The 27,483-nt window shown below is 36.2% G+C and overlaps 1 protein-coding gene across 3 annotated transcripts in view; it reads right to left on the reverse strand.

The window, feature by feature from the left end:
- Window positions 1-11,983: 11,983 nt before the first annotated feature.
- CPED1 (cadherin like and PC-esterase domain containing 1) overlaps window positions 11,984-27,483 on the reverse strand; it is a 299,781-nt gene continuing 284,281 nt past the window's right edge. For 2 of the 3 annotated variants that reach the window (XM_037836286.1, XM_037836287.1), the window contains exon 23: window positions 11,984-14,015. In XM_037836286.1, the coding sequence (XP_037692214.1) occupies window positions 13,797-14,015 (219 nt within the window). In that variant the 3' untranslated portion in view covers window positions 11,984-13,796. Of the gene's footprint in view, window positions 14,016-24,774; window positions 25,031-27,483 lie in introns of those variants that run through there. The other variant, XM_037836288.1, reaches the window with a different exon arrangement.

The following is a 27,483-nucleotide window of genomic DNA, read 5'->3' on the forward strand; positions in this document are numbered from 1 at the left end:
TTGATATCCAAAATCTACAAAGAAATCCTACAATTCAACAATAAAAAAGACAAATGACCCAAATTAAAAAAATGCGCAAAAGACATAAAGTAGACATTTTTCCAAAGAGGAAATAAAGATGGCTAAAATGCCCATGAAAAGATGCTCAGTTTAACTAGTTATAAGGAAAATGCAAATCAAAACCACAATGAGATATTATCTCACACCTAGTAGAATGGCTGTTACTAAACAATCAGGAAACTGCCAGTGTTGGTGCAGATGCGGAGAAATAGGAACACTTACTCACTGCTGGTGGGAATGGAAAATGCTACAAACCATGGAGGATGGTTTGACAGTTCCTTAGAAAGCTGAGTATAGAGTTGCCTCGGACCTGGCAATCCAATTGCTAGGTATATAAACAGAATATCTGAAAGCAGGGACACAAACAGACATTTGCACACTGATGTTCATAGCAGTATTATTCACAATTGCCAAAGGATGGAAGCAAACCCAAGTGTCCATCAAATGATGAATGGGTAAACAAAAAGTGGTATATATATATGATGGAATATTATTCAGCAGTAAGAAGAAATGAAGTCCTGAAGCACACACGAACATAGATGAACCTTGAGGACATTATATTAAATGAAATAAGTCAGACAGAAAAGGACAAATATGGTATGATCTCACTGACATGAATTAATTATAATATGTAAACTCATAGACATACATCTAAGATACAGGTTACCAGAATATAGAATGAGGCTAGAGAATGGGGTGTGGTTGCTTAATCTGCGCACAATTTTTAACTAGGTCGAACTTAAACATTTAGAAACAGTTAGAGGTGAGGGTAGCCTGTTATTGTGAATTGTGCTGAATTGTGAAAGAATGTAGTGGAAAGGGGAAGTTTAAAGTCATGAATATCACTAGAAGGAAAACTGGAGGTTAAAACTTGGTAATGTATAACACAGTCAATCTTGTGGCAGACTGTGACTGTAATTAACTGTACAAATGTAAAAAAGTTCTTTCATGAACTAGAACAATTGTACGACACTATTACAAGAAGTTGATAATAGGGAAGTAAATGTGAAAAATGCATCTGTTGCAAGCTGTGGACTATAGTTAACAGTAATATCTTAATATTCTTTCATCAGCAATAGCAAATGTACCACACCAACACTAGGAATCAATAATAGGGAGGAAAAGAGCAATGGAATGTTTTGGGCTTTTTTTTTTTCTTTTTATTTATTTCTCTGGGGTAATGAAAATGCTTAAAATTGATCATGGTGATGAATGCACAACTATGTGATGATACTGTGAGTCACTGAATGTATACTTTGGATAGATTGTATGGTCTGTGACTATATCTCAAGAAAATTGCATTTAAAATCAATTTATTATAGTTATAATGGATTTTTGGCAAAAAGCAAAATTAAATATAAGTATTCATGTTCAATTTACCATCTTTAACCAGAAATTTCATAATACTTAAGCACATTTTCTTGGATTAATCATTGTTACTGATTAGGTTCATTCAATGTCAGGAAATCTTAGGTTGGGTTGTCATTTTTTATTAAGTGTTTTCATTTTTATTATTTGCCTATAGAATCTGATTTTTAAAATATCTTGATTATTCTTTTAAAAAATTTAACCACATATCATTACATATTAGTTTTAGAAAGGTGTGCTCACCCTTCTAAACTCACCCAATATGCAGTTTTGTACTTTCTCACAGCTGCATTGTATTCATTTTCTCTGACACCTTCCAGGAAGGTTGTCTGGGCAGCATTTTCAGACATCTGCATCTCGGTAGCCCAGGCCATCTGATAGTTTGAAACAACGAAGACAGGAAGATAGGAACAATGGACAAGAAACCTATGTGTAGTATATAGTGACGGGAACAATTTTTCTTGCTACAATCACTGCACAAGGGGCATAGCCAGGTAAGACTTGGGATTTATCTTGATGTCAGGTATTGAAATAGATTCCTGAACTAACAGTTGCTTTTTGATATGGATGTTCAGACCCAGAAATTCTGGTAGTCGCACAGTGTTGTGATACCATGCTAATCTGTGGATGTCATAGTTGATGTGACTAATCCAATATTTCAAATTATAGTTATTGAGTTATAGACTAAATATATGAGTTATAGACATTGGCAGATGTGGATGGCAATTGAACAGAGCTAGAAATTAATTTTCAGGTATTATTTTAGATTTCCAGACTGGTAGTCTTTAGTGTAAAGAAATCGGGGCAATAGTTTCAGGAGAGATATGAAACAGCTTTGTAATGAAAGCCTTGTACATGACCAGCCTTGTACTAAAAGTGTAACAGTAATCACGAAATTGCTTGATAACTTAAAGGATTAAATTTTTACACTGGGGACTCGAATTGGAATAAAAGACAATTTTTGTTACTGAGAAATGTGAGAAATACAATTAGTAAATGAATTACAGTTGTTAGGTTTCTTTCTGAAATAAGAAATTCTTAGGAGTATGAAGATCAAGCTAAGAAAAGGATTAGTCTTTTTCAAAAGGCAGTTTTGAAAGTACCCCTAATCAGATTAGCTAGTATACAATAAGACATTTTTCTTTTGAGACTACAATTACCGTCTCTCTGATTGAGAGCATTTTTGCTTTCTGTCAGTGGTGCAATTTATTTAATGGCCATAAAACCAAACACATCTGGATAATTGACTGAAAATTTTAGTTTTCACATAGAGGCTATGACCCTTTGTTGCCTGTTTGTGACATAGCCTCTAAGAGTTACTTGCTGAATTTGTGGTTAAAGTATACACTACTCTGGCTGACCGATAATCACGATGACAAGTGGCATCTGCCACCATTTCTTTGGGGTTTCTAAAGCCCACTCTTTTTATCTCCCCTTAATTTTTATCCCTGGCTCTCATTCCCCTCCCCTTCCTTATTTTTCTCATGTTGTGTTGCCTCCTTCTTTTTTCTTTTTTTTTTCTTTTCCCTTTGTGTGGCCTGATGGACAAAACTGGCTCACCTTCCCAACTGGTGTTCTAGACAAAATAGAAATTGTTTTTTTGCTTCTTCTGGAATCATAAGACATGGTGGTTTAAATGTCTGAATCCTGTTCCCCCAAGAAAACTTTTGCCAGCCCTCATCCTTTAGTACAACATAGAAATAAACACTGCAAAGTAGGGCAGGCCCTGTTTAGGTAACTGTTATGCTTTTTATTAGCATGAAAGAAATGCAAGAATAGATTTGTAGTTCTCTCTGGTGGTCAGAGACAATGGACATATCTAGTAAATTTTGAAAAATCCTTCAGAAATCCTTTGAAAGATAGAATTTCATCACTAACTTCTTTGACATTCCTAGTTTTTCTGTGGCTTTTTCAGAAAAGTGTTCTTTATACTTAATCCTATTTATGTCTTATAAGCTTGAATAACACATGTTCTCACAAAAATGACAGTTTGTTAGAGGTTCTAGAAGGAGACATCAGCTGTTGCTACATTTGATTAAATAACTTAATTTTCTATCTAAAAAACACATGCATGGAGCCATGAGGATGGATGGAACACTTAGGACACTTAACCCACCTGATCAGCCAAATTGATTTAATTGGCATCACAGACAGAATGCTCTTATATTCATATTCTCTAAACAATAAAGGAAGAATATCAACTTCTAATTTCTATCAACATTTAAGCAGCTGACTGGTTTTCTCCATTTCAACAATAGTTCACATCATTGGCAGTCCTCTAAGTGGGCTGCGTTTAGATGCAGTGGATTCTGTGCTTGAAAGTGTAGTGCAGTAAAACTGTACCCTGGCTGCCATGTTTTGTGGCTTTGAGCAGTGATAGAAACCAGCTAACGGAGAGATAAAGAGGGCAAGAAAAGTGGTGTTTATACATCTACTGAGTAAGCTCATTCCTAAAATGCAGAACAACAAGGAAAAGGGAACTGCCTAATCAAGTCATCTTTGAAGCCTTCCCTTCTCCAGGTAAGTACTTCAAATTTCTTTAGGAGTTCCTTAGAGATGCTATATTACAACTCCTTTGCTCAGTTGTAAATGATTTTAAAGTGCAGACTTCAGAGATGAACTGAGCACGCTGTGGTACTTGGGCACAGTGGCCCAGTGGCAGCCAATGTCCCTTCTGCTCAGCAGGGTTCCCTTCAAAAGTTTGCCCTTCCCACCCCCCTTATTTACTCAGAGAGTTGAACTTAGCAGTTGATGAGAGAAAATCAGTGTGATTAGATTAACATATACTCAAATAGCCCCAACCCTCTCAAAGATATTAGCATCTTGAGAGACCCTGGAGGTTAATTCAAGTGATTTCACTAGTTGAAAGGATTTAAAACAGCAGAATCTGGTAAAATAAGGAATTGTGGACACAGTGGAGAGCCATTTGGTGGCAAAGCAAGAAAGCTTCCCTTGTTCCAGGCATAGCTTTGTACAAAATTAAGTTCTGATATGTGAGAAATATGAGTGTCAGTCATCTTTACATTTCACAGCTTCACATCTAGAAAGCATATATAATACCACTTGTACAATTAAATTGCTGAAGAATTAAATTGTCATTTTTGTTTTGGGAAAAATATATAAAGAAATATTTTAGTTAATCAACACTTGAAAAAAAAAATAGGATCAGTGAATGTAAAAGATGCAGCACCTATTTGAAACTCACCAGAAACAGATGTCTCTCTACCTATGTTTTTCAGTGAAATTGTGATCTCTCTACCCATAGCACTTTCAGTTCCATAATTAAATTCAGTTGCATTGTTAATGTACTGTTGACATTAACTTGTATCTCATATACACAAGACTGGAAATACACATATGTTAACTTAAAACAGCTGTTAAGAAAATTACTACAATATGGCCAATGCTTCTTTTAACCATTATGTCCTTCTTTTTAAACATGATTTGCGTCTGTAAGCTCTTATTATATATAAAATTAAAGGAAGATTTATGACACAAAATGAATTTTGATGCTGCGTTAATATTGCATTCAACAAAGTACAGTAGAAAAAGAAAGCTAATAGAAGTATTTTTCCAAATCAGAAGCCATGCCCCACTGGCATGCATGCCTGAAGGGCAGGGTCTGCGTGGCCATCTCCCACACACTCCAAGCTCTGTTAGTGACAGCTCTAAATGAGGCCATCACTGTAACTTCTCTTCTCCCTCCCATATTCTTGGCATGGAAATGGCAGAAGCTTTGGGATAAGTTATATGATAAGTTACATGATGCCGAAAAAGCCCCCTGCCTTCTATCTGATACCTGAAATTACGCAAATAAACATTCCTACTTCATTGTCTCTTAAATCTTCAGTAGCCGCCTGAGGACTCAAGGTAAGAGGCTTTATTATTCATTTAGGCTTGAGTGTAACTTCATCAGACTCTCCAGAGAGCTAGTTTTGGTAGGAGCAGGGCAGAGAGCATCAGCTCCTGCTGAGATGAGCGAGGTGTGGGTGTGCAGCAAAGAAAAGGCCTGGAGCCCCGGCTGACCCATGCAGACTGCAAGCCTTGGGTCCCGTGCCAGGTGCCACAGTTCTCTGAGCTCTCTGCGCTGAGTATGTGCAGCTCATACCTTTCCCAGCCACTTCTTCAGTGCCCCATCTCAGTCTGGGAGACAAAATGAGAGCAAGAAATTCCAATTGCTAGAGGGGATTTTAGGAAGCGAAGATGCTTTGTCAAAGCCTCTTGGATAAGTTCTCTTGCGAGCTCAATTTCTAATTTCAGAAAGTGTCAGAGTTTGTTAGTATATTTGAGTGTCTTTTCTGTACTAGACAATTTATTTCTGAACTGGGGATGCAAAGATTAAATAAATTTTAAAAGATTAAATAAAATATAATAATAATACTAAGTGAAAGAAGCCCGTTACCAAGGAATATATATCGTAGGATCCAATTTATATGGAATGTCCAGAATAAGCAAATCTAGAGACAGAAAGCAGATTAGTGGTTGTCAATGGCTGGAGGTGGACAATGGAGAGTGACTATGTCTTAGTTGGCCTGAGCCACTATCAGAAAATACCACAAACTGGGTTTGGCTTAAACAACGGGAATTTATTGGCTCATGGTTTTGAGGCTAGAAGAAGTCCAAAATAAAAATATCCACAATCTTGAAAATCTGTAGCGTTTTGGTGCTGGCTGCTGGCAATCCTTGGGGAATCTTGGTTTGTATTTCTGCCTCCAGTCACATGGCGACGTCCCCACCTTTCCAGCTTCTGTGAATTCTGGGTTCTTTTTTAAGGCCTCTGATAAACCTGATTAAGACACAGTTGGGCCACATCTTAACTAAAATTAGCATCTTCAAAAGGTCCTATTTACAATGGGTCAACACCCACAGGAATGGGATTAAGATTAAGAACATGCCTAAATTGGAGTATATAATTCAATCTGCTAAAGACTAGTACTACTTCTCTTGTTGGGGTGATGAAAATATTCTAAAATTAGATTATGGTGATAGCTGCACAACCCTATGAATATTCCAAAAGTCACTGAATTGCACACTTTAATTGGGTGAACTTTATGGTATATAAGTTATATCTCAATAAAGCTGCTTAAGAAAATAACAATAAATAAACACAGGCAATGAAACAAAAACACTCAGTCCTTTCCCTCATAGAGCTTACATTCTAGGGGTTACAAACTATAAAACAGACGGAGATAAAGGCAGGGGTGGGGTAAGTACAGTGTACAGGGAGCATACAGAAAGAACACTTTTATCAGTTCTTGGGGAATCAGGGGAAGCTTCCTGAAGGAGTGATTCTAAGCTTAGAAGTGGTGGACAGAGGAAAAAGCACAGCATATTTGCTAAGGCCCTATCCTACGTTAGACACCATATAGTAGAAAGATAAGCAGGAGCCACTCCTAGGTCTTCAGGGGCTCAGTTTAGTGGGGAGGTTAGAAATAAGTAGCTATAGATAATTATAATATAATGTGATAAGTGCAATGATAGAGATGGACACAGGGACCAAGGAAGTAACAAAGAGGGGAAGTAAATTCAGTCAGGAAGGTGGGGCTGAATAGAAATTAGACTCAGAGAGGCAGTTATATTTTAGCATAATTCGCTGTGGGACTGTGATCTTCCCAAGTGACGTCTACTCAATGATACACTGTGCCACTTTTTTACGTGTTTCAGTTGTGTTGCTGCCGCTGTGTCACTCCTCATCCAAGTCAGCATTTGCCAGTGGGAAAGCCCTGCATGATCAGAGACACTCAGAAAAGCCATGAAGCAGCGAAGAGGTGAGGAAGCACAGTGCATGACAGGGATCCCAATTAAGAGTGATTCCCACCAGCCAGAACACACAGACCCACTGGTTTTCAGAAGGCCACAGAGGTGTGAGGCCATCTTTTTTTCCCTCAATTTCTCCCTATCATTTTAATATTTGGAGACCTCATGCCACTAAAGTACGATCTTTCCTAGCATCTCATTCGGGTGATTTCCGAAGTTTGGTCACTTGTCACCTCCCAAAAGAAGCATCTGGCAGACACCTTCCCAAGCACATCCCTCCGGGCTCTGCCACTACTTGGCAGAGACCTCAAACCACATTCCCCACATGTCCAGACGAGCATCTGGCAGAGGCATCTAGAGATATAGAATGTATAATATTAAAGGTTTTACATACTGTTATAAATCAAAAACAAAAGAATATTTTAAAAGAACTAATACAACAGACATGAGGTTATTTCAAGCTGCTTTATAATCCATTCCAAAGTGTGTGTGAGTTTATACACTATGAGTTTTCACTTTACATAATTCAGAATTCCTATTTCTGAGTCCCTTATGTGACACAAACTAGGGAAGGGTTGGTTTGGGTCCCACAGTTTTGGCTTTCTTGTATGTGGAGGCAGCAAACACATTGCTGCTCAGTGGTGAGGGGAAGGCATTTATTTTCACTGTATTTGATAACAACTTACTAAAGATGACTTGCCCAAAGATGCCACCATTGGAAGAGAAAGCAACTTCAAGAAAGTCAGTACTTCAAAGACTTATGATGACTCCGGAAAACAGAAAAACACCATTTAGGCCAATCACCCACTTGAGACTGCCCTTTCTTCTGGGAAACAGGAAACTGAGATGCAACATCTGTATCAGCCTCATCACAGAATCCATAAATAATTCATGGAAGGTATCAGTTTATTTATAAGATAGGTGGCCAAGACAGAGTTCAGGATGTTTACCAATAACATAACCCTGGAAATTCTATCCTGTTAAAATGATTCCTGTTCTTGGCAGGAATACTTTGTACTAAGGATTGCATCCACACCCTTTAAAAATCATGTCACTGATTTTGCATTACTAATGTGAACACTGAAATGGGTACTCTGTAGAGGCAAGTTTGAACAGAGACCAGGTTTTCCCCACTGGGTATGCACATGTGGTAGAAACTAATGAACCCAAATCTGTGCCATTTGATGAATAAAGTCATTTTAGGCTACAAAAACATTGCTTCAGTTTCCCTCCACAGTATTCTTAATTCAGACCAAATTTTACCTTTTAAGTTGAAGAAGTAGTAGCAAATAATTTCATGCCCGCCAATGACATAGGCACCGATTTTTAACAAAAGTCCCATAAACTCTTTTTTATGATAGTGTAAAACTGGAGAGTCCATGCCCATTAAAACAAAAGCTTCATGTTACACGTATTACAGCAAGGAGGAGAATGTAAAAATGTAAGTTTTAAAATATCTCTTGTATTACATATTAAACACATGCAAAAAATTACTGCCTAAGTATCATTTCAACAGCAAAGGAAAGGATAGGCAGGAATTGTGCAAATAGATGAATGACTGTATGGCTGAAAAAAATTTAGTAAAAAATGGGTTTCTACTTTAGGTTCTCCACTGGTTATCCTACATTGATGCTTAGAAGACATTTTCTATTTTTCTGGATTATAAATAAGAAGCTATCATTAAAGTCACATTTAGCAACCGTATGGTTAATCTAGGTAATACTTTTGGTCCAATAAAGTTTTAAAATTATTATTTACTGCTTCTTTGAGAATGAGACCCTGCAAAGTGACCTGTACGCTAAGAAGAAATTTGAAGAGATATTCATGACCTGTCAAAGGCAGGTGGAAAGGATGGTCATAATTTTTATCCACCCCAAAATGCAGTGTAGAGAGATTATTTCTCTCCTGGAGTAAAGTCCTATGCGTAGCCTTTCTTTCCACCCTGCCTGATTGTGATGGGCCTAACGGACTAACCTAAGCTACTTGTGATTCACTGTTGGCATTTTGTACCATCGTTTCATATCCAGGTATTTACTGGAATGGGGCATCAAGAAAATTCTGAACCCCAGATCTTCGCCTATTAAGATAAGAAAATCAACTAGAAACCAAACAACCTCTTGTATCTAAATGGAAATTAGTGGATTCGTGATTGAACACAAGTTACAACATATGCCTGTTTTATTTTAATGTTTAAAATTTTTTTCCTAATATTTAAATTCATTATTTAATTTTAAAAGCATACAAATTACAGACCAAATAAAAATGATATTATTGACTATAAAGAAAAATTTAAATGTTGTACTTGATCCCATACACTGAGATTTCAAGCTACAGATTTTGAACAGATTTTACTATAAAAAAATTAAAATACAATTCAAAAAATAATGTCACATGCCATTGCCTTTAATCACTTAGCCTAGCACTGAAGGCTGCATCAAACTGATGCATTTCATCAACCAACAATAAAATAAGAAAAGTTACTATGTAGTTGAAAATCAGTTGAATATGTTTTATATTTATGAAACCATGTTGCTTCTGCATTCTCATATTCTAACAATCAATTATAAACACTTTGCTTTTTAAAAATATTTAAATATTTTATTGATTTTGGAGGAATTACTTTTTCATATAATAAAAATAATATGATACTACACAAAAATTCACAAGAAAATATCTTGGTTAGAGACAGTAAATGTCTACTCATAACCTCATTTAAAATGCAATATTTCCCTCAGATGTATTACACAAAGATTTGGAAAAAAAAAGACTAAAAAACTAAATGAAAACAGTTCTTTGCAGAGAGTGCTACAGACTTGAGAGAAAATGCCAGTCAACATGAATCAAATTCAAAACCTAATTACCTAAATATGACCACTCTGTAGGAATCCTTTTATTGCATTTTCTCTGAATGTGGGTGTTTTTATTTATTTATTTTTCATTGTTTGGGTTTAGGTCATTATCTTCATTTACATTACAAATAGTGTTTCAGGTAAATACTCTTGATAAGCTTTAAGAATTTATAATTTGATTGTATATTGAGTAAGCTAAATAATAATAATCTGGCATTAATAGAGCCATAAAGGAAATTCTTTATATTTCAACAAACATAAAGAAAACAAATGGGGCACCAATTTAGAAGGACTGCACAGTTTATATCAGTTAGGAATAAATGAGTTCTATAATATAAGGCCTCTGCACCAAGTGAATGAATCATGAAAGAAATATGAAAGTTGATAATAGCAGTTACTACAGCAATAAAAACATGATAAAAGGCTTTTTGACAGTATGGAATTTTGGAAGCCATGCCAAATACAAAATCTCGTTCTTAGGTGCTGGCAGTATCTTGCAGTCTTTAGTAGATCTTTAGGGTTTCTGACAACTTCTGGTTCATCCTTTTAAGCTGAAGTGATCCATCAAAATGTCTTAGTTTCCAGGAGCCATCAAAATCATTTGAACTTTAAATACACATACACTTACTTACACACACACACAACTACAGTAGCATTTGCAGAGCAATTACTCCTTGATCCAGTCAAAGTTGTAGAATCTTCTGTGTTATCATTTTGAAATTGGATACGTTTTTAAAGTTATCAGACCATATGAGCTTACTCAAAGTTATATTTGTTCAGTTTTGAAAAAAAAATAATTCTAGCCACTGATTTTGATGACATTTTTAAAATTTTTATAAGAAGAACATTCACAGAGAAAAATCTTAGATGCTGATGTTTGTTGCAGCATTTGCTCAAACTAAGGATATCTTAAGACATTTTGTAATAAGAATCTAACCCTGTCTGTTCCTCTAGCCACTTAACCTTATTACTAAATTAGTCCCCCTCCCCAAAGTATTACTGCTTTGAAATAACTCTTATTGAGTTACATACTTTTTGACCCATTTCTGTATGTCTTCTTGGAACCCTTTAGTGAAATAGAACTAAAGGAAGAAACATCAGATGCAAAAGAGCATTATTCCCACATCCCCCATACACAATACCAGAATTATATCTTTTTTCAAAATCAGCAGTTTCTTTTAACTCCTTCTAACTGGGAATCACTTTTCTGTAGAGAAGATTGCTAGGCACATGGGCAACTAGCATGGGGAAGATTAAATGACCCAAACGTAAACAGGGGGTGGTGACCTAGCTTTTCTTTTTCATATGCCTCTACAGGATCTTACTTGCCAACTTAGATGGGTGGCAAGTAGCACACTGTGCCTTTAAACACACACACACACACACACACACACACACACACACACAGAGGCACACATAATGTCAACAGTGACACTTGGAAATAGTTACAGTTTTTCTTGACTTTTCATAATATGTGTTTTCTTTAGTTTAATTTAATTTAGATTGTATACTAATCAACTCTTACACAAAATGCTATAGTTGCTTTAGCTGTTACACCTAAAAATATGCTAAAATGCATACTCCTATTTTTCCCTCTCAAATTATGAACCTGCTGAACACATGTGCACACACACACACCGCTATTTCATCAAGGTTAAAAAAAAGGTAATTTCTTCAATTAAGAAGTAATTAAAATGATTGCTGACATTTCTTTTTAAAAAAGCTTATCATTTCACTATGCTCAAAAGCATTGATCATTGTACAGCAGCAAGTCAATCTGATCAAAAACTCAGAATATATCAGGTTTGAAGGTATCATAAAGTTAATCCTTTCTAACCATGCAAAATACTTGAATCCATTGCTAAGATACCTGCCAAGTGGTCATTGTTGGTATGGTTGTATACCTCCAGCAAAAAGGAAAATAAGAGATGCTCTTTGAACACAGACTATTACTTGTTACTCATTTATTACATTTGTTACACAATATTATTACAATTGTTTCTAATATCTACTATTATTTCAACAGTGAAGAGGTAAATACCAGACTAACCTCAGTCAGAAGGTAACTGCAGTAAGTTCAACATAGAAAATTACATGAAATATCCACTGACTATAATACTGTTCAAGAGTATATAATAGGTTAAAACATGATGAAAAGTCTCTGAAAATGGGTAACATTCAATATCATTTTTCTTTAAATCATTGAAAACCTAAAAATGATGCTTACATACCACTGGAGATACTAGAAAAATTCTTCATTTTAAAAGTTAATTCTGTACCATTCTTTTACAAAAATCTATCATCTGTAAGATGCAGGTGTGTATTGTTTATACCAACTGATATTGGTGTTTAAGTATAATTTAAGACAGTTAAATATAAATTCATGTTTATCTTCATATAAAAATATATATAAAAATAGAGTATTTAAAGGAAGTGTGTATTCATACTAAGGCACTGATCAATCAAAGTAGTTTTATTTTCTGTATGGTAATAGAATTGAGGTATTTGTGCATTTGGTAATTTCAGCCATGTATTGAATGAACCATCTCAGCAAAATAACACCCCCCCCCAAGGAAAAATAATCCTTTAAGATCTATTGTAACTGTGAGATAGCTCACACTTTTGTCTATAGTAAATAAAATTTACCATTTCAAACTTAAAATATAGAAGGGAAAGTTCTCAATGGTAGAATTAGATATGTTTTATATGTATGCTACAGTTTTAATTAAAAATATTTTATGCCAACTCTGAATTTGAATTAGATACAATTGCTCAGAAAAATCAAAATGCAGTTGCTAGTAACATAATCCTCTTTATGGAAACATACAAATGCTTTATGGAAATAATGTGTATGCATTTGAGACTGCCAAATCCTTTGCAAAATATTTACATAAAATCTAATTATAACCTTAAATTACATGGGGCTTTAATGGCAAACAAAAGCTATCATTAATGAAACTTATAAAGTAACACATGAGAAACCATAATTTGTTCCTCACTTCTTTAATATATTTCATCAATTTAGACTGCAGTTACCTATCCAAGTTCACAGACTGGATAGGAGGGAATGTTTGCAAAAAACATGGGGAGTGCAAAGTGAAATATATTGGTGTTTTAACTGTAAAATATTTCACTTCCTATCTCTTTCACAGAATCCCTTTGAATTCCCTTGTGGAGCATTCCTGTTCTTTTCCATTCAATAATAAAATTTAAAAAGTATAGGAAGAAATGTTTTCCATAAGCTTAAGATTCACAAAACCAAAGCCATCATAATGGCCACATTTTCTCCTGGTAAAGGACTTAAGTGCAATCCCTACTTACTTACAAATGGAATGTAATTGATTTTTTTTCCCCTTTCACTATTAATGTACCTATAGGGAAGATAACACAGCACTCGAGCATTATCTTCCTTTTTCACATAGTTCAGGCATCTATAGTTCTCTTTACTATCACAATGCAATCAATACCTGGCCCACATGGTCCTAGTTTATGATTTTGCTTCAAGTAATCTTTTTCTAGCTCTATCTTTCACTCTCAGACCAACTGATTTCCAGGCATATATCTTGACTTTATAAAGCTGTAGAAAAAAGTGTTTGAAAAAAAATTTTTAGTATGTGCACATAGGTGTGTATGTCTGTGACAGTGTACATGAGTGTGTGCCGCCAATCCAAAATACACGTGATGCACAGGATGTCATTCCCAGACCATCATCCAGTTGAGTGGCTTGCCTCCAACTCCAAATTCAGTCCTCCTGAAGACAGTCTACATGGTCCTTTTATGTGCACACATCCTGCTGAGAAGGATTTCAGAACAAACCTGATTAATTGGACCACTGACATGGTATGGTGATTGAAAGCTTGTTACAGAGTCTTGTAGCCGTTGTAGTTTACTTTGATTGCTGAAATATTTTCCCACAGTATGATTCCTTGATTGTTTCATTTTAATAAAATGGTATTCTTTGGATAATTTTGATTTCACTATCTGTAAATAAAGAGTAAAAAAAAAATAGTGAGGAAAAATCAAGGCTATTCAAGCCCTGCAAAGAGCAATAAAGCTCTCAAACTTGAACAGCATCTCTAGCACACTGATGTCCCTGAAATGGCAAAGAACTCGGGTAACGTCTCAAAAGGCTAAAATTCAGATTTCTGCCACTTTTCTTACTTCAGGGCTGCTTTTCCAAATGAAACTGGACAACCGCTTCAGATGGTTTCTCTACATGCTACTGTGTGTGTGAATGCATGTGTTATGTGTTTGCACTTGTGATTTAGGCCAGGTGTTAACATATGTTTTGACATAGCACCACAATAGAGAAGACACTAGTATGTCTTTGCAGGGTAACATAGTCAAATATGGTACTCTAAACCTATCATCATAGCACCCGCCTATAGAATGGCAACTAAAACTATTTCTAGAGGGAAAAAAAAAAAACAAGTATTCTTTTCTATTGCAGACCCAGAAGCTGACACTTTTACAGTTAGTGATTTCATTTCTCTGGGCACTTAGTAGTAAGTTGCGGAATCCAAAGGAGCAGTCTGTGCCCTACTAACTTTATACATGTTTGTATATACAGAGACATATTTTAAGTTTTAAAATTTTTTGAATAGGCAATACATCCATTTGGTTCAAAACTTATAAAGCATAAAAGGGTATGTAATAGTAGTTTCCTTTTCCTCCCCATTTCTATCCCCCAAATGCAGCCACTCAATTCCCTCCCCAGAGACAACATATATTACTAGTTTTTTGGGGGATTCTATTCATAGATATTTTATGAATATCCCCACACATCGACTCACAAAAAGACTATATATACAATAGTTTTTTGCACATTTTACAAAGAGTTGCCCTAGGGGAATTCTGTAGTTGTCAGCTTTAATCACTGGGCTAGAGGCACTCAGTTTGTTAGCACCAATGATGGGGATCCAGAGAGAGATTGTGGGGGATTGAAGAGCAGGGAAGGAGAGGAAGAGGAGAGAGAATACTAGCAAAGATGTTTTGGGTGGCTTTACAAAGGTTTAGGAATCTAAATGAATAAAAAATCGTTGCTTGCATCATTTTCATGCATGTTGTAGACTTTTTTTCTGATGATATAGTAACACAAATTATTTATTACTGATGACTAATCAAAGCAACATTGGCTCACATGAATTTTTTTTAAAATTCAACTGCTATATGCTTTTGGTATATATATATATATATATATATATATATATATATATATTATCATTTATAAGATAATGTAAAGAAAACAGTTCCAAAAAATCGAAGAATTGAAAAAAGACCACATGATATCTATTTGGAAGACAAGTATTTTTAGTTGCTTTGCAAATAAGCATGAACCATTTTAGAACTATGTGAATAGAAATTCTGTAAAGATCTTCACCAAAATGTTAGCAGTAATGATCTTTGGGTGGAGGGATTAGAGGTGGTTTTATTTTAAATATATTCTTTGTAATTTTTGGTCCCGACTTTTTTAGAAAACAATGAATGTGCTTACTTTATAAGCAGAAAAATGTTGAAACTATTCCTGTTTTGAAGAAAACCAATCACACCCTGCTAACCCCAAGGAAGTGAATTGTTTTCCTGAAGCTACAGGAGGTTCCCTTTTCCCCATTAGGTCCGCGGATCAAGCAACTGTTAAGAAGTCCAGTGAAATCCATGTGAGTTGGGGTAAGAAATCCCTATGGATTATAATTTAAAGCTCAGTTTGCAGTTAGCCACTGATTAGTATTCCAGGTCCTGAGGTTGCAAGTCTCTATTATGTGCAGCTCTTTCCACCCCTATTTGGTCATACTCTAAAGATGGCAGGTTGGTGGGGTTCACCAAGGTTTTCTTGAAGACTTTGTCCATTTTGGAGGAGGTTTATACTCACATATAGCAATATTAGTGAATATTCTTGAGAAGTTTATTTAAGGAAACACTTAAGCAGAAATATAACATTTAACCCTGAAAAAATATTATTGCAGTGTTCTGAAGCCAAAATAAGGTTAATTTTGTTTCTATAATTTCCGAAATTTTGGCTTTTGCAATTGCCTGATAATCTGTATGCTAATCACATGTAAAACAGAAAAAGGTCCATCCCTAGGAAAAAGCTATAATTCTTTAAAAACGTTTAAATATTTTGCATGATTTCAGCACTGAATTTAATGTAGCATTATAAATTTTGGGTAATGTTAGTACAGATGCCTATAGCAGTCTGAAATGTGATCCATAAATGGGATATACAAGAATACATGTTTCCAGTTTATTTGCTGAAATGTGAAGCTTCCACTGGGAAGTAGTGTACATATTTTTCAAGCTCTCAGTGGGTAGGTTGATGGTGTGTTTCTATTTTCAAATCACTAAGGTTATCTCTGAGAAAGGAGATGGGATGGTGGGGTCTCCCCCAGCTCCTGGTGGTGGGGCCATTTAACACTGAACACCTCCTTCAGTGCTGACACTCTCGTTATGCTATTGAAGATTTACGCCTGCACACTCATGCCCGAGATTGGCCTACTAACACTCAATTCACTTTGTTTCCTTTGAAAACTATTTTGCAGGAAATACTAGGAGACAATAAATTTCTTAATTCCTTTGTTAAGCTAGCAACAGGCTGATACTGATTCCTGAAAACTGGCAAAGCTGTAGAAAGTGGATTGTTAGAATTTTGACCTGTCATCAAATAGATGTAAAAATACTTCCAAAATGCAAATATGAATTGAATCCAGCAGCATTAAAAAAATCCAACAGTCTTATGTGCTGTACCACTAGCACATACAATTTATTTCAGGAATGAAAAACTCTTCAATATTATGAAATAGCTGTTATAGGAGATTACCAAAATATGATGATTTATCCTGAAAACCCAAAGGAATCCACTGAAAAATAATTAGATATTATAAAGTTAGTATTTGAAAAATTTGTAGCTTTTCTATGTTCTGTCAACAATAATAAGAAATACATTAGAGAAAAGATCCCACTACAATACTAAATGGCTTTCTTAAAGGCCAAATACAAGCAAAAGTCAACACCAAGATAGAAAGAATAGGAGTATTCATTCTTCAAATTAAAATGCATTTCATAAACTATTCCTTTTTCACTAAAAATATTTATGGAAAAATAAGGTAGTTCTAAATAAAATCCAATGTTTTATAAATCCAGGGGCTATATATGTTGACAGCCTAATAGTTTTAATTGTATGGGACTAAAATCAAGAGTATATGTTTATCTCCAAGTAATGTGGGCAGAGAATAAAAATATATTTGCAGCCCCCCCCCCCCCCCGCTTAGGAACTGGGGGAAAATGCAGAAGAGTTGGACTTCCTCCTCACTTGGACTGACACTGATGTTGTCATAGACATTGAGGACTGGCGGTTTGATGTGCTGAGCCCTCTATCATGGGACTTGCCCTTATGAAGCTCATTACTGCAAAGGAGAGGCTAGACTTGCATATAATTGTGCCTAAGAGTCTCCCCCCTAAGTACCTCTGTTGCTCAGACGTGGCCCTCTCTCTCTCTAGCTAAGCCACCTTGGCAGGTGAACTCACTGCCCTCCCCACTATGTGGGACCTGATTCCCAGGGGTGTAAATCTCTCTGGCAATGCAGGATATGACTCCTGGGGGTGAACCTCGACCCAGCAGCGTGGGATTGAGAATATCTTCTTGACCAAAAGGAGGATGCAAAATGAAATAAAGTTTCAGTGGCTGAGAGATTTCAAATGGAGTCGAGAGGTCACTCTGGTGGACATTCTTATGCACTATATAGAAAGCACCTCTTAGGTTTTAATGTTTTGGAATAGCTAGAAGTAAATACCTGAAACTACCAAACTCCAACCCAGTAGTCTGGACTCCTGAAGACGATTGTATAATAATGTAGATTACAAGGGGTGACAGTGTGATTGCGAAGGCCTTGTGGATCACACTCCCTTTGTCTAGTGTGTGAATGGATGGGTAGAAAAGTGGGGACAAAAACTAAATGAAAAATAGGGTGGGATGAGGGGGATGGTTTGAGTGTCCTTTTTTTTCTTTTATTTTTTATTCTTACTCTGAGTCCTTCTGATGTAAGGAAAATGTTCAGAAATAGATTGTGGTGATGAATGCATAACTATATGATTGTACTGTGAACGGTTGATTGTATACCATGGATGATTGTATGGTATGTGAATACATTTCAGTAAAACTGAACTTAATTAAAAACAAAAAAAGTCTATGTTTAAAATGTGGCTGCGTACCAAACTGTTAGTAGAGTTTCCAATGGAGAGGGAAGTGAGAGTTGGGGGCTGTATGTAGTGTAAAGGCAGGAGTTTTTGTTTTTAATGTATACACTTCTGTATTTTTAAATTTTTATAGAGCAAGAATTCATGTAATCCTTCTGTAATGAAACAGCTGTATCATGTAAAATTAAAATGTAATGATTTCTTTCTTCCATATAATATGTCTTTGTATCCTCAGAGTCCTCTGCATTAGGAAACACATGGAGTAATTCAGATATGGTCCCTACCCTCTAGGGGACTATATAAAGACACATGTCTAAGATACTTGAAGTAAGAACAAGAATGAAGTGACTTCAAAGACATTGTCTGAGGCAGGCTCCCCAAGGTCAGGCACCTTGTTGTTACCATGTAATAAATAGTTTCTTAGTACATTAAGGAGACAGTACTAATTTATGATGGGCAGGATGATCTGCTCACACTACTGTTATTTCTTTGAATTTATTTGTAAAACTCACTATCTGGCATTGCTGTCAAACTGCTATCTCAGAGTTTCAAAATAATAATATTTCACCTACTTTTATGGGCTATAAAGTGGAAGAAGGGAGTTAGCTATATTTTAAGGCTTGTAAATATTGAATGAGTGAAAGATGTACTGTAAAGAGCTGTACTGTAAAGAGCTCATTACTTCTTTCCTTTGATCTCATGTGTGGAAATGTGCCCATTTGAGCCCTTCCCAAAGTCAGAGGACTATTTGGGGTTATTAAAATCCAACTAAAGTGTCAACTGCAATGTGACTTTGAAAGAGAGCTGTTAGCAAAACAAATTTAGGTTAACTTTGGGGCATAATAATTACATATTTTATTAATATAATAAAACATTACATGTAATATGTGTTTAAAATTATGCAATAATGTATACAATTATGTTAAAATGGAGCCATTAGAAAGCATCTGTGAACATTTAGGTTCTAAAGAGGGATAGTAGATTCTAGATATTTGTGAAGGATAGTCACCTTGACCAGAGACAAATTCTAATGATTTTGAAGGTTCCAAATGCTTTTCTAAATCTGGGTGCACATGACTTGATCACTGAAAAAGAAACAGGTCTACCTAGATGGGAAAGGAAATACTTAATATGTTCAATAATACATATACATATGATTTTGCAAATGTTCATATTATTTTCAATATGAACGTTGAATTTTTTTGCTACTTTAAAAAATCTGAAGTACTTCCTTCTCTTCAGTTTTTTTGTTTATTTTCTTTTTGTGGATTTGGTATATCTAATTATATTTAAAATAATGAACAGATATAATTGTTTACATAGTAAAGGACAATTTATTTCATAGTGTGTGATAACCTGTTAGAGTAGCATTGTTCTATAATCGCAAATATAAGTCTTAAAATAATTTTTTTCTCACAGTTCAAGTTTGGGTCAATTTACATGTAGCAATAGACTTTTTAGTGAAGGTTACATTTTTCAAAACAATATGTATTTTTAATATATTAACTATATAATTTCAGGAAGGAGTAATTTTAGAGCTGGAATAAAGTGCTAAACTATAGAAAATTACAGGATATGTAGATGATCATATTGTTCCATAACTCAGTATAAGAAGAATTGGAATTCTGTGCTTTCTAGTATAGGAATAACTCTTACTTAATAGGTTTTTACTTAATAGGTTTCTTACTGCTAAGTGATTTCCCAAATTTATGATTGTCGATTAATCCAGATCTATGTATAATTAACATCTTGGGCACACAGACAATTTAAAGAACATACAAATTGTCACAGTTCAATTGGATTGGTTTAGACCAATGGCTATTATAAGACTTCCCAAACAAATGAAAAACTGCTATAAGTTATGCAGCAAAACTAACATTGAAACTTTTACCATTAAATTCATATAACTCCAACACTGAAAACTGATTTTACATAAGTAATCATCAGATCAAGTATATTACCATGTCAATTAACTGACACATCTAAAAACAACTTTGAATTTTCAAAAAGCTAGTACAGAAACAGAAGGTTTAGTGAGTTGGAAAAGTGTTAGGCAGATTAACAGACAAGTACCTTTACTAAAACCAATCTTGGGCCTGAATAACACCCAAGGAACTTCTAATTCATGATCATGGGGACAGTCTGAAAAGGAATGAGAGTGATGGCTTTCTAAGGTTGGAAAACATCCAACATTGACTGGGTAAAATGTGCTAATGTAGTCTTTTTAGGCAAATGTGTACTACTGAAGTACTTTTTATTTGATAGTCATTCTGCAAACAGGACATTCAATCTAAGATCCAGTCACAAAATTTAGGATCAGCTAAAAAAGTAGCCTAAGAATTCACAGAAGTGGAATTAAAATGAAGTGACTAGAAGCCAGTCCTTATAATTCATAATTCCATTTCAGGACATCAGGCAATTTTGTCAGAGGATATGGAATTCTTTTATTCACTTCCCTCTCCCAAATATTTAATTATGGCCACATGAACATTAGCCATGTTTTGATTGAAGGGAATCCAACTTCTGAATGGGTCAAAGCTGCTGAGGATTAGGGGGCAAAACTAAATTTTCTTTAGGAATGAGTTTTTTTGGTGTTTCCAGATTGTCTCAGTCCCACACCCCCAATCCCTCAACACCCCTCCACCCCTCAATGCCCCCACCCCCACCCACACTAACAACCCCCCAGGCTCTCATACTCTGACAGCTGAGCGTGTTTAACTCCTGCTCCTGGAAAGAGCTCAGCTGTCTGGTCTGAGAACAAATTCCATTCTGAGGTGTGGAAATTGATCATAAGGAGCCACAGATCAGTAGTTTACCAATTGAATGTGAAATTAATTTGTTGGCTTTATCTTGAACTCCCATGCAAAAGTCTAGAGCAAATAAATTCTAGGGATGAAGAGACCCTCCCCACCTTGTTCATCTGCCAGCACCTTACCAATGTCCTTGACTTGATCGTCTTGCACATTTTCGCATAACCACCGGCCTTGCTCCAATAGTCCTACTTCCTCCTGTATTTTTAACTTGTTCCTTGCTATATTGATTCTTTCCCATCTGTTCATAAACAAGTCAAAGTTTTTCCTCCTGTTAACTTCCCCTAGATCACTTTCTCCTTCTAGAGTCAATATCTTTCCCTCTTTTTAAATTTTTCCATGTTGAAAAGGATTTATCAGACCCCTTTCCTCACTTCCTTTAACTCTTCAATCTACTGTAGATCTATTTCCTTCCCCTATCATTTTACTGAAACTGTTCTTAATATGATAAGAAAGGACCTTCTGAATACCAAAAACAATGAATATTTTGAAATCCTTACCTTAATAGGTCTATTACGTTTGACAATGTTGACCATGTCACAATCTCCCCTTCTTGCAGATTTTTACTCCTGGGTCTTCCATGGCACCACTCTATTAGAGTTTTCCTCTCTTTGTTTTCTGAATTTGAATGTTCCTATTGCTCCAACTTTGCTTACATATTGCTGATTCCAAGATTTCCTTTCTCAGCCTGCAGCTCTTAACTCACTTTCTCTGGATGACCTATTTTCATGGTTTTAAGTATCACCTATTTTATGATGATTCCCAAATCTTTGTGTCCAGCCCCAACCTGTCCCTCAGGCTTCAGACTCGTACAGCCAAACCCTGTTAGAAATCTCCACCTGGATGTCCTAGAGGCATTTCAAACACAACATGTTCAAACTGAACTCATCCTCTTTTCCCTAAGCTTGTACCTTCTCAGGTATTCTCTGTCTCAATTGTAGGTTCAGCTCTCTAATCACTCACCCAAGCTTGGAGTCATCTTTGATTCTTCTCACTCCCTCATGTCACAAGATACAATTATAGATATAAAATAGGTCTTAAATTTATCCACTTCTTTCTTGTGCTTGTTGCCCTTCTCCTGGTTTGGGTCTTTATTTCCTCTCACCCAACTGCTAAAAATGTCTCCTAACTTCTCTCCCTGACTTAGTCCTCTTCAAAACTTCCCTCCTCACTGTTATCAGATTTAACTATTTGAAACAAAAGCATGACCATCTCATGCCTGTTTTCAAAGATCTCCTATGGCTCTCCACCACCTAGAGGATAAAGTCTAATTTCTTACTATAATCCATTTCCAGTCTACTTTTCCAGCCCCTTTTTCCACTTGATTTTCTACAGGATACAGAATTACTTGTGACTCCCTGATAATATCATGTTATTTCAAAAATTCTTTTGCTCACATTGTGCCATGGGATTGGAAGGCTTTCCTTTCACCACTACCATATTAACTTGACTGGGGCCTATTCATTCTTTGAGAACCAACTTGGTCATTTATTCAAGGAGAGGTTTACACAATCTCACCTTTTAGATTGGGTTAGGTGCCCCTTCTTGGTGTTACCACAAAATCCTATGTGTATCTCTAAAATGCCATTCAGCCTTTTGTTTCATAATATTAGTTTTTGTGTATCCTCCTCCCATCCCTCAACTGCAATGTCTTTGGGGCAGAGTATGTCTTGTTTATTTTTTCATCTCTACTGTTTAGAACTGGACTCATGGAACAAATGTGGGATTATTAAGTAAAAGAATAACAAAGTCAAGGCAACTGGAAATGAGTGTAGGGAAAGATTTGGAGACTATTTAGGAAGTAAACAAGTAAACTTGGTAACTGGCTGGCTGAGGGTTGTCCGGGGGTTGGAGAAACACAAACAGTTAAGGATTGTTCTGGTTGATAGGTGGCAGATCAATAGAATAAACTGGGGAATGTCAGAGAAGAAGGAAGTCTAAGGGAATACTGAGTTTGGGAGCCCTAAAAAGTGTTCTCCTAGCTCATTTTACAGCAGTTGTTACAATGTTCACATAGAACAGATACAAAAATATCTGTTGAATTAAATTGTCATTGCTGACTTATTAAAAATAACCACAGTGATGGTTAAAATCTGGGATCTGCTCTATTAACTAACTAGATTTTGATCATTTGTTCTTTTTTTCCTCCTAAAAGCCATTATTTCATTTTTTTAGATAGATGAATTTAAAGGCTTTTTTTTTTTTAATTTTTTAGTTATGTTTAGCTACTAACTTTAAAGTTTGAAGAAGAAAAACTTTAGGCTCACAATAGAGAAGGAAAACATTTCTGTTAGATAATATTTTGCTTATTTAATTAAGATTAAGTTAAAAGTATGTAAGATAAAGATTAAATAATTATGAGAAATCATCTCTGACAAAGAACCAGAAATCCTTTCTTCTTTTTATGGTGCCAGAGTTGAAGGCACACTGCTGGTATTGGTGCTAGGCGGTTCTGCCAGAGAGTTTTTGTTGACTGAGTCGAAAGCTTTAGTTACATCTGCCAGAAAGCAGAGATACTATGTTAAGTCTGTACAACCGATTAGACTAATTAATAATTCTGTTACAATTGCCTTTGGATTTGCCTCTTTTGAAGCCAGCTTTGGGCTGATAATATTATCACATCCATTTCAGGTTTTAGTTTGTTCACAGTAGATGCCTGCCACATAATTAAAGGCTCCATCCAAAACCTCTCTTGGGCAAGAGCTATCTGGATCCTGTTTGTTGTCCTTCATAAATATTGGGAAAACAATATACCATTTCCACTCATAAAGAGAAACACCTGCTTTTCTAATCAGCAGGAACAATTTATTCAAAATTGATGCACAGCAGCTGGGACATTGTTTATAGATTTATGGTGACAACATAATCTCCCTTGATGCCTTGACAGATGAAAGAGACACCTCGAGCCCTTTAATCTCACCTATAGTAACAAGAGCTCACTGAATCAGGTTTGTTATGTCTATGAGAGAACTCAGACCACAAACCAAAGAGCAAACATCAAGATCTTAACTGTAATGATTATACCAATCCTTGTCAGGTATCTGTGAAATAATTGTGGGAATGGTTTAATTGAATGGCAGAAGTTTCAAGGCACCCAAACCAAAATTTTATGATTCTAATTCAGCTGATTTCAATTCTTGCTATTACTGCATGGCAAATTTTCTTTTCAGGCTTATAAGATCACAGGAGTACAGAGGGAAAAGTTATTAGCAATAGGATTTCTGCCCTTAAATATGTTTCCATGAGACAAGTAATCAACTTTTTCCTGCTACATTCATCATCAAACCATCCTTTACAATGTGCTTTAGATTTTTTTTATTTTTTTATGGTTTATGATAAGCTAACAGTGATCTAAAATTTTGGGTGATGATTTAGAGAGATTATAAAACATCAGTGTCAGCACTAGAAACTTCCTGAGGTACAAGTGGCACAAACTGTTCAAGAATTAAGCAACAATTATGCATAAGTGATGAATAGGCTTAGAGACTGTGAGGAAAGGAGCTGAGAAAGATGATCTTATCAGCTCTGTATTCTAACTGAAAAGGCAATTCTCCCAGAAACATACTTCAGTTCAAACATGAACACTTCAAAATGGATCCTGCTTGTTCAGAATCAACTGAGATAATATGTGGGAGGTCTATATGGCTTGCCATCAAGACAGTATACATTAGAAATAGAGTTAAGAATAGGTAAATTGCACATGATAATTACACACAAAAATTATAAAATCAAAGAAATGAAATTATTTTACCTGCGTGCTTAAATCACTATTATGCAAATCAAAGATTGTTTTTAGTAGTAATAATTATAAGTCAATAATCAAGTTCTGATGGTTCAAAGGGTCTTTTTTGTGGTTCTCAGATTCCATGACTATTAGTGCAAACTGGTGGCAGGAGATACATGTGATGCAATCATATGGGAAAGGCATCTTCTGTTTTTAATTGGAGCCATGCTGGAAATCATTGGAGGACATCTCCTTTTCAGATTTCCAGAGCACTAAAGCCAAAAAAGAAAAAGATACCAGCCCCCAAAATCTTAATTGAAGACACATTATATAAAATAAATAAGTAAATAAGTAAGTAAACACACCAACCTTTCCTAAAAGAGCCAAAACAAACCATCCAACCTTTCCTAAAAGAGCCAAAACACAGTCTGTATATTGTCTTTCAACTTCCCTGTTTTCTGTGGGTTTGGCAGCCTCTGGCTTGCTCTTGTGGCCAACTGTGATCCTGAGCTGGCTCAGCTGTAAGCTCATTATTTCTCCCTCTTCCAGGATACCAAGTCTTGACTCCTTGCAAATAGAAAAGGGACTCTAAGGGTAGCATATGTTTCTTGTGGAAGAAGCAAGTAGACACAATATCTTGCTGCTTAAAAACTGGTCTGCAGCAGTATGGCCAAGCTTCGAGCTACTAGATCAAAACTTAAAAACGTCATGCCAAGTGTACTCTCTACTGTGGCTGCAGGATCTCACTTTCTGAAATGAAGTTCCAATGGTCAGATAAAAGGATAATGTGAATCCATCAGTGGTCATGCAGAAGAACTAAGGCAATTCATTCATTTATATAAATCTGGAGACCAAGACGGATTCTGACATTCAGTTAAGTGCTGAGAAACAGGATCAGAAGGAACTTTTCATTGTGACCTCACTAATCACTCCACTAATGAATGCATCCTACTTTACAAAGGGTGCCAAGGAAGAAAGAATGAGTCAATTAACATCAGAGGGTTGACCAAATGAATTCTCTCCATCTCAGTTTCAGCTGAAGCTCCTGAGACCTAGAGCAAAAGAGTGGCCAGGTATGCTCACATTCCGAAGCAATATCTGGACTGCCTAAGCAGGCCTTGCACTAGCATGGATAAAATTGGTTTTGAAAATACTTGCCTCATCAAAAGACTTGGGAGACAAAGAAGGAAGAGAGAAAATGTCTATGTGACTAAGTGCTTTGTGGTTTTCCATCCCCCAGGGAGTTGCTTCACTCTTATTCTAAGCCAAGGGAGGGAGGGCTTCAAGAAACCAACTCGGAGAGCTCAACATGTGTCCCTGGGGGGTTGGGAAGCTTAAGAACTGGTATAAGCAAATGTGGCTATCAATCAGCTGTAAGGTGGCAGAGAGAGTGAGGATGAAAGAGAGGACTGTAGTGGGAGCTAACTGTGCTCTGACACAGCAAGGGCAAGAATGCCTGAGTGTTCCTTGTCTGTCAGATGTGGGCAATGGAATATGGCAAGCCTAGAGCTATTGTGAATATATTCTAAGAGGATGCCTGGAGGGGCAAGTTGGCCCCCAAGAGAGGGAAAGACAGTTGATGCCAAGGGGCCAAGGAAGGAATTCAGATGCAAATGAATTATTGTGACTATCATGAAAGATGTAGCCACAGGGCCACAAGGGTGTGTGTGTGTGTGTGTGTGTCTGTCTGTCTTCAATGAAGTCCACAAAAGCATCCCTAACAAGAATTAGCATGCCATACCCAGAGAGCACATTGCCAGATTATGTCTGCCTCAGTCAAGCAAGACCTTTCCTGTCCTTCACATTCTCTCCCTACACTTATTCAATGCAGGAAGGGGGAGAAGAAGAGGAGTAGTAATACAAGACAAGAAAATTGGAAAGAGGCCTCCTGCTTCCTCTTCCCTACTTTGGGCTTTTGAGTCTGAAGCAGTCCTGAGCTGCGGAAGGGGAATGATTTATGTAATTATGACACAAAACAGGACATTTTAGTGCTGAAGTGATACTCTTCTTATGCCTAAAAGTGATTAGACCACTTTTATTATATGAAAGTGATTTTAAAATTATGGGATCTACCTAAGATTTTACTCAAGAGGTAGGGAAGAAATAATCCACAGAGGGTGTGGTTGAGATTGAATCATGCATCCCAACAAAAGACATGCTCTCAATCTTAATCCATGTTCCTGTGGTGTGAACCCATTTGTAAACAGGACCTTTGAAGATGTCAGTATCAGATAAGATGTGCCCAAATTGAACTAAGGTAGGTCTTAATATGTATTGCTTGAGGACTTATAAAAAGAGAGGAAATTCAGACACAGTCAGTAGAAAACAGAAACTGGAAGAAGCCAGAAGATATAGAAGCAAAAAGTCAGAGAAAGCTACAGGAAGAGACCAATGACATCACCATGTGACAGAGGCAGAGATGCAAGTCAAGGAATCCTAAGAATGGTGGCAGGCCATCAACAGAAGGCTACCACCTCGGAGAGAAGGCATGGCCTTGCTGACGCCTTGATTTGGAACTTATGGCCTATAACACAGTGAGCCAATAAAGGCTTGTTGTTTAAGCCAACCCACTGCACAGCATTTGTCATAGCAGCCCTGGCAAACTAAGACAGACGGTTTTGGATGGATGGCAGGGAAAAGAATAAAAGTATTTTCTGCTATCACCTTATCAGCTAAGCCTATCCAATGACTAGTTACAAACAAAATCATTTTCATCACAGAGGAG

The sequence above is a fragment of the Choloepus didactylus genome, chromosome 5 (genome assembly GCF_015220235.1).
Source record: "Choloepus didactylus isolate mChoDid1 chromosome 5, mChoDid1.pri, whole genome shotgun sequence".
Lineage (NCBI taxonomy): Eukaryota > Metazoa > Chordata > Mammalia > Pilosa > Megalonychidae > Choloepus > Choloepus didactylus.